The 8,334-nt window shown below is 33.8% G+C and overlaps 1 protein-coding gene across 1 annotated transcript; it reads right to left on the bottom strand.

Annotated features, from left to right (window-relative positions):
* Nucleotides 1-826: 826 nt before the first annotated feature.
* Nucleotides 827-7,419, bottom strand: LOC127858598 (acetylcholine receptor subunit delta-like). Its single transcript, XM_052395797.1, has 4 exons — nt 7,357-7,419; nt 6,461-6,841; nt 1,517-1,664; nt 827-933 (listed from the first exon to the last, which is right to left on the bottom strand). Exons 1-4 carry the CDS (start codon nt 7,417-7,419, stop codon nt 827-829), a joined length of 699 nt encoding a protein of 232 aa, XP_052251757.1.
* Nucleotides 7,420-8,334: the final 915 nt, after the last annotated feature.

The following is an 8,334-nucleotide window of genomic DNA, read 5'->3' as shown; positions in this document are numbered from 1 at the left end:
ATGACTATGCTATTGTCCTGCGAAGTAACTATTGTTTAATACATAAATGTATGCTTAACTTGACACATAAAACATACTAATTTTTACTTTTCCACCGAAGAAAAAAAGCAAACAATTACATTCTTATAATTGCCATTTATTTTGATTGATAAAAGCAACAACTTTATATGATCTAGAACGTCACTTTAGTATGCACGTGTCTCTTATAACGGCATCAATTAACAGCACCCTTTGTAAAACAGTTAAAATATGCTTGACTGAATAACACTATTAAAATGTTACTTGATTCTTTATAAACTCTGGATGTTTATATTTTCCGAACGTACTTAAAGATTTTGCTGAAAGTTACCGGTTCCACTTCTTTTTCTTTATTAGACCTTAAATATGAGTCAAGCAAAATGGAATTGAGTATTAAAGTGTTCACACTGGTATGTGTCCCAAATTTTAATGACATATCAGCAACATATTTTAACTAATTTACCAGCCAATACTTGGTCGCTCTGCTTTCACATATCATATATGCAAATAAAAACGTGATTTGTATGGTTTGTAATATACTTTCGTAATTAGTTCAATTGAAAAGGTAACTATCGGTTTGACATATACAATATTGACATTCTGTTAATCACATACTCAGTAAGCCGCACGTATCAATAATCAGGTGGAAAGAATGATAATACGTTTTACCAACTTATATTAATTAATTTAAACGTATAGTCAATATAATAGAATGGATGAATTGCAGAGTCGTGTTTCGATGCAGTAAACTAAGTGTAATAATGTACATATGATGATAAAAGCGTGTTACCAATAAAAGCCGATCAAGTCATCCGTAATCCTCTGGTTCCCACTTGAGGAATTCATCAATCCATTCCATTCCAAGATATCCGCTAATCGTTATGCTTTCTTCTCGTTCATTGAAATCAATTATAGCTAAAAGGGGAAATATAAGTTCTAAACAATACAAAAAATATTTAGCACCTAGGTTTTGATTAACCTTTGACGATATTCAAAGAAACAAAACACAACGATCACGTGTTCTGATAATTAGAGTGCAAGGCAGGATACTCTAGACGGTTTCAAGGCTATGCAACATAACGACATGAGTCGTTTATTATGGTAGATTATCAGAGATAGTGTGAACATGCATGAATTTTAACATGATACGCTAACGGTCTTTCAATTTATTTGTATGGGCCCATGTTATTTCGTCATTTGCAAACATAATATAATTTTCAAAGCCACTTATTTATATATATACACCTTAGTAAAGTATTAGAATCGCATAGTTACGGAAATGAGTTGTTTTACTCTTAATAATGTTAGGGCCTTACTTGCATGTATATAAGCGATACATTCGTATTGAAGAGACAACTTTAAGGACGTAGGCGGTAGTTTAGTTTAATAATGTGGCTGGAGTTGTGTGAAACAAAACCAAGACAATTGCAGGCTGTTCGATCCTATGAACTCATTTGAACGCAAGTTTTTACCGCACGTCCAACACATGTTTTCATACACGTCATGTCAGACAGAACGAACATTTGCGCTGCCATCAAATTGATATAATCATACACTGATTTTGAGATAAATTGTGTGACTTGTTGGACTAGTAGACACAACGGGCAACCCTGTGTAGCGTACAGGAAGTTGGACATGCCCGAGTTCTTAAATGGAGAGAACATCAGATATCAACGCACTAGTATAAATTATGGATTCTCAATACGTTCAGTGTGTTAACCTGTCAACAGATAAAGAAGTTCAAATATATAATGCTGATCAGCCAGTTTGTCATTTAAATCTCGATATACTGTGCTGAAGTTAAGCGTGTATTTTGTTTGACTTTTTTTTTTCGATTTTTAGCTGGGCGTTTTCGGAGAAAACCCGAGGTATTGTCATAGCCAGCTTGTCGTGTCATCCGCCGTCCGACGTCCGCCGTCTGACGTCCACCGTCTGACTTCCGCCGTCCGCGTCGTGCTAAAACCTTAATATTGTGTTAAGGTTTTGATTATTGGCTCTAAAATCAAATTGCTTCCACCTTCAACTTTGAAACTTCATATGTAGATGCACCTTGATGAGTTCTACACGTCACACCCATTTTGGGGTCAGTACGTCAAAGGTCAATGTCACTGTGACCTTTAAAAAAAATCTGACAAGCTTTAATTTATTAAAAACTGCACCCGTAGCCGAGCGTGGCACCAGTTATGCGTTGCTCTTGTTAATGCATGCGGGTGAAATGCACATGTGAACAAACAATTCTGGAGACATTATTGTTTCCGTTTGTTTTCCTATTCAATAATAATTCATGAACAATTCGGTTAGTTTGCACACATTATTTGTCTGGAAAAAATACTGTGGCAATGTTATTGTTGGGGATTGGGACACTTTTAAATATCTCGAAGCATGTGTTTGTGAATCATCCGCGAAGGGACGAATATGCCAGCGAGAAACAGTAACCTATGTATAACCAACCGACGCACATTTGTTTTGTAAACCAACAATCAATATTAAAGACACAAGTCTTTTTATAAGCACGAATAATTATTTTTACGTATTCCATATTTGTACTTAAGAAGCAAACTGAACGATTTTTGTAAACGAAGTCATAGCTTGCTATTCTTTATGGTCACATTCTTCCAATAAAACTTTCCAATGGTCCAATAAAATTAGAACTTTGTAATCAGGACAAATATTTGTAAACTTTAAAATTGTTCTTTTAAAATAAAAATATTCCTAAAATGGCGAACATTATGATTGCAAAAAAATCCATGTACAAATTATTTTAATCACATTTAATGCTTTATATTGCCCACATGCTAATCGCGCATCGCAGAACGAAACGAATCCGTTTTCGCAACGGAGAATTGATTAAATTATTTCAAAAGGAATACTAGTAATTGTTTCAACATTATAATAATAATAATAATAATAAAAATAATAATAATAATTAATAGTAGTAGTCGTTAGTAGTATGTAGTAGTTAGTCGTCGTAGTAGTGTAGTCAGTAGTAAGTAGTAGTAGTGAGTAGTATAGTAGTAGTAGTAGTATTAGTAGTAGTAGTAGTAGTAGTAGTAGTAGTAGTAGTAGGTAGTAGTAGTAGTAGTAGTAGTAGGAGTCGTAGTAGTCGTAGTGTAGTCTAGTCGTAGGTTCGTAGTAGTAGAGTAGTAATTAGTAGTAGAAGTAGTAGTAGAAGTAGTAGTAGTAGTAAAGGAAGTAGTAGTAGTAAGTAGTAGTAAGTAGTAGTAGTAAGTAGTGTAGTAGTTGTAGTAGTCGTAGTAAGTAGTAGTAGTAGTAGTAGTAGTATTAGTATTAGTAGTAGTAGAAGCAGTAGTAGTAGTAGTAGTAGTAGTAGTCATAGTAGCAGTAGAAGTAGTAGAAGTAGTAGAAGTAGTAGTAGAAGTAATAGTAGTAGTAGAAGTAGTAGTAGTAGTAGTAGTAGTAGTAGTAGTAGTGGTAGTAGTAGTAGTAGTAGTAGTAGTAGTAGTAGTAGTAGTAGTAGTAGTAGTAGTAGTAGTAGTAGTAGTAGTAGTAGTAGTAGTAGTAGTAGTAGTAGTTGTAGTAGTAGTAGTAGTAGTAGTAGTAGTAGTAGTAGTAATAGTACAAGTATTACTAGTATTGTTATACACATTTTTTATTATGTTTGTGATGCTTGTAAAATACAACCAAAATGAAGGTAATTGTCAGAGTACGTTCATATGAACATATCAACATTAATTCGTTCGTTTGTAAATTGATAATAGAAATAATTACACCGTACGCTACAAACAATGGTTTGGATGAGTAAGCACATTCTAAAATACAAATAACTTACAATTTAGAATCATATCTGTGTCAACCACAACAACATCGCTCTGGTTTATTAAAGGGCGAATGTTTTTGCTATATCCATCTGAGTGAAACAACTTCTTGATGAGGTTTTTGACATCATCCGCTGTCTTTGAGGTCACACAACCAGTGGTACAAATCAATTGCAACATAAGCATGCGTACGAACGCACAGGACATGTTCATACCAGAGTACAACTTATCCGTGCGTTTATTATAATGATGATTATAATGTTTTACTTTTGCCCGTACAGTTAACATGCAGCGTCAAGATTTACTATGTGCGTCGCTTTTTAACAATTCATCTGTTTCGGTACGCTTCATGGCTGGTTTACAATGTGTGTTTTATTATCCGAATTGTACTTGACTTTACAGGCTTTTTAATTTGTAAAAGGTTTTGTTATTAACATCAGCCAGTAAATACAATGTCAATATAGATTATATCGAACATATGTATCATGCAAATACATGCTTACTTACCAATGGGGCATTTAACACGCAACTTTACTGCCTGCTCCTTAGATGCAGATTGATAATGTAGCATATGACACTAAATTCGAAAATATTTTTAACAACAAGGGATTTTGCTGATACTTGTTCAAATGTAGATTTTTTTCACCTTGCTGTAAAAAGTTGTTATTCTGTTTTGTGGTGCTTCTTTACCATTGGGTGATACAATAGAAATTACATGAACTTGTTTTTCGCTGTAAATGATTTTTATTTTAAACAACGATTTAACAAGGTTCAGGTTTATTGACAATAATTCTGGGCTATTTGGTTTGGAATCCATTCAAACGGTTTAAACCCCAATGGTTTGCATTGGCCATTCCTATATATGAGTCGCATCTTTCCCTCTATATCTAACTCAGACATCCGACCTAGCAATACCATTTGAGTATTATGGTTACATTTCGAGTGCATGAGTGCATGTCTATGTGTGTGTGTTTTTTTTTCTTTTTCTTTTTTTTTTTTGGGGGGGGGAATTACCATTACATTGCGACGATAACTTAAATTACGCCTATTCTCCTGTTTCAGAAGGTTAAGCATTATGACATGCCCTTTTTACGCGAGTAAATACAAACTAGCCGGGAAGTAACGTCAAATTATATCACCTCTATATTAAAACGATTGCGTATTAATGCGTGTTCAAAGATGTAAGTTGTACTCCAACACAGGTATTATTCAATTCTGAGTTTGCAAAACTTTTCAGAGAAGGTAACATTAAAATATGCGTATAAGAACTCTTTTTATATTCATATTTTCACAATAATAATGATCGAATCAAGAGTATATTACCTTTTAAGCAATGCGAGGTAACATTTTTTAACACTGAATTCCTTCATGCTTTTTTCGAATTGTATGAATTGTGTATTACAGATGAACCGGTTTCTTAAAAGGAATGAAATAAAAAAGAAACATAATGTTTTATTTATTGAAAGCCAAAACAGCGTACTATGTATCACAAACAATTCAAGCGTTGATGAATGACAAACTACAATAAAAATAAGAAGAAAAGGTACTTTAAGCGAGCTAGATTCCAAACTTGATGTGCAACACTTAAAATGAACATCAAAATCATTCTTTGGAACGAAAGCATTTGCAACGTTCATGAGATAAACGCAGTTTGTATGAAGCAGCTATTTGGTTTTCTATTGTGATGTTGTTAAGCGCTGAATGTGGAGACTTAAAATGAGGCCTTCTTTCATACAAAGATACCGAATAAATATACGAACTATTGGTACAAAGATAAAATAAAATAAATAAAACTGTATGATGTTTATACGTTTTGCATAGCAAAAAAGTCCGTTATGATAAATTATGGGTATGATAAATTGGCTGACATAATTTTATGTAATAATGAAACAGAATAGTACATTTCGCAGAAAATTGCAAAAAATAAACGATTTAACAAGGTAGAAAAAAAACGAAACAAATTTCCTAGTTGTTTTGTATACGCGGGTTTATTTGTCGTTCTGTTGTGTCCGGGAGTTTCGGCCTAATTCAAAGCCGCAAAAACGTCAGGACCATATGAATGAAATCTGCCGCCATACTTATAAAAAGGTCCTGGCGCGTAATATGTTCACCTCTAGACACTTAGCCTGCAATGTTATCAATAGCTTGAGATTTGTATGAAAACGATCTCTGTTGTTCAACCTCGTGGATGAATATAGCTAGAGGAGATGAATATAAGTAGAGGATTGAGCCATTTTGTCGCGACGATTTTAATGACGCTTTCAATACTCATACAGAAATTATGATACTATTGAGATTCAGTTTAGAATATACATTGATTTGCTCAAATCGGAAACCATCGAGGCAGTTCGTTAACCACACGTTTATGTAGGACATATCAAGATAACAAGCAATTTGTTTCATCTCAGTGCGTTATAATGGTAAAATATGTTTATGTTTCATTCAGTACAGTGGTAGAAATACCCATTAAAGGTAGATGCCTAGCCCCGTTATCGTTTGACCGCCACTACAAACAATACCACAGTTGCTACGAAGGTAAGCCCAATGAATAACCAAAACAAGAAATAGTCCAATGCGGAAACAACATCTGTCCATCCAATTTCAGTTGCGGATCGGCTCTTTCCGTCATGTCTGCATTGACAAATCCGAGCTAAGCGGTAGATTGCCATATATCCTGAGCTGATTAAGTCCTTGTCCTTAGCTCGGGACGCCAGTCGCAATTCTAACAGTGACGTCATCACAGTAGCAAATCTTAGTGCTAGCACTGCCGTCATGTAAACTGAGACGATGGAGATGGTGTTGGAGTTTTTTGGAATCTCAGACGCTACTATTGTTAGAAACACGGCCAAAGACAGGAACACTGTGACAGCGTAGGAAGCGCGCTCGCCAGACGATACCGGAAGTACAAATGTGAGGACGTTTAAAAACGAAAGTAGAACCATGGGGATGAGTATATTGAACACGTAAAATGTTGACTTTCGCTTCAGTTTCATCTTGAAAATAACCATGGCATCAACACCTTTGACTTCCTCAACTGTTGTGTTAACCTGAAAATATGCAGCATTTAGCTCACCAACATTATCCAAATTTACGCGAAATGTGTAAACAAAGATTACATGTCCTAATCGTATTCGTTTTTGAATATGCACATGTTTTGCTATTAGAATAATTCCTTTACATATTATGTATCGAAAACTCCGTTTGTAATAACTTACAGTTGATTTCAGGATGGACAGTTATTTATTCATTGTATTTGAATTTTATATATTTTAAAATAAACGGCTGTGTTAGTTTGAAATTTGCGATCTTAAGTTTTTTTTAAAATACACAAAAATTAACAGTGCTGCATTCGACAATAACAATTATTAACGGATAAATATTGTTTACTTTATAAATTCCATATGCCGATTATGACCTTTTTACCGACCGTTAATTACAGGGTAGAGTGATAGGAAATACTTTTTAACTTTGTTTTAATTTACGCAATGAATTAAGGCTATGATAGATGGTTTGTAAGTGATGCTAGCATTGGATTAATCTGTTAAAAAGTAACAAATTGTACCAGCGACCATCTTGAATTTTCTTCAAACTGTTCAGTAATGATGCCTTTCTCTCCTTCAATCATTATTACTTCATCGATAGTATAGCTCCAAGCGGAAAATTTGAGAGGACATTCCTGTGTGTCGAACGGGAAATATGTGATGTCTACGTCACACGTTGCCTCCAGAATCTGTACATAGATACATACATATGCGTAAGTCCAAATGTGTATAAAGTTATTGCCATTAGTTTGATGCTGATGTTCTTGTTGCAACTAAAATATGTTGTTTTGCTTGCTCATTGTTCATTGTGTTTATTGTTCAGGTGATACTTGTCAATATTGCATGTTGAAATATAATTTATATATTTTAATTTAGATTCCCTTTTACAAATAACCTACATAGACATAAGCTTACAGTGATATACATTTACATCATCATCGACCGATAGTGTTTCGTACCTGATAAGGATACCAAGTAACTGCACCAGTGTTATCCACAGCCAATAACAAATTATTGGATCCGAGACCGGTAAAATTCCGGAAGGAGTTATGAAGAGCAACATCCGGTCGCCAGACATCATTTTGTGGCTATAAATGCAAAGAATTAATAACATTATTATATTTGGTTTGTCAAATTAGCATGGTACACAATACTTCATTTAAACAAAATGGAGATTAATTAAATAACGAAAACCGTGCGTGTTATAATGTATTATAAAGTAATTGTTGTATTAATATTAATAATAAGATTGACACATTAAAATATTATACGTTGCCTTTTTAATCACAGAAGATAATAAACGAATTAAATTCTTATGATTTCCTATTATTTTCAATAATAAATAACAACAACTGTTTATGATATAAAAAGTCATTTAAGCCGTCATGTGTCTGTTAAGACGGCATAAATCAACAGTTCTCTTTGTATACTTTTAACTGTTTAACATGTTTGACTGTTGAACAATATTAAAATGTCAAGTGATTCTTTATAAGATGAGT

The sequence above is a fragment of the Dreissena polymorpha genome, chromosome 14 (assembly GCF_020536995.1).
Source record: "Dreissena polymorpha isolate Duluth1 chromosome 14, UMN_Dpol_1.0, whole genome shotgun sequence".
NCBI classification, from domain to species: domain Eukaryota; kingdom Metazoa; phylum Mollusca; class Bivalvia; order Myida; family Dreissenidae; genus Dreissena; species Dreissena polymorpha.
The sequence above is the reverse complement of the archived record's forward strand: the minus strand, read 5'-3'. Positions and strand labels throughout refer to the sequence as shown.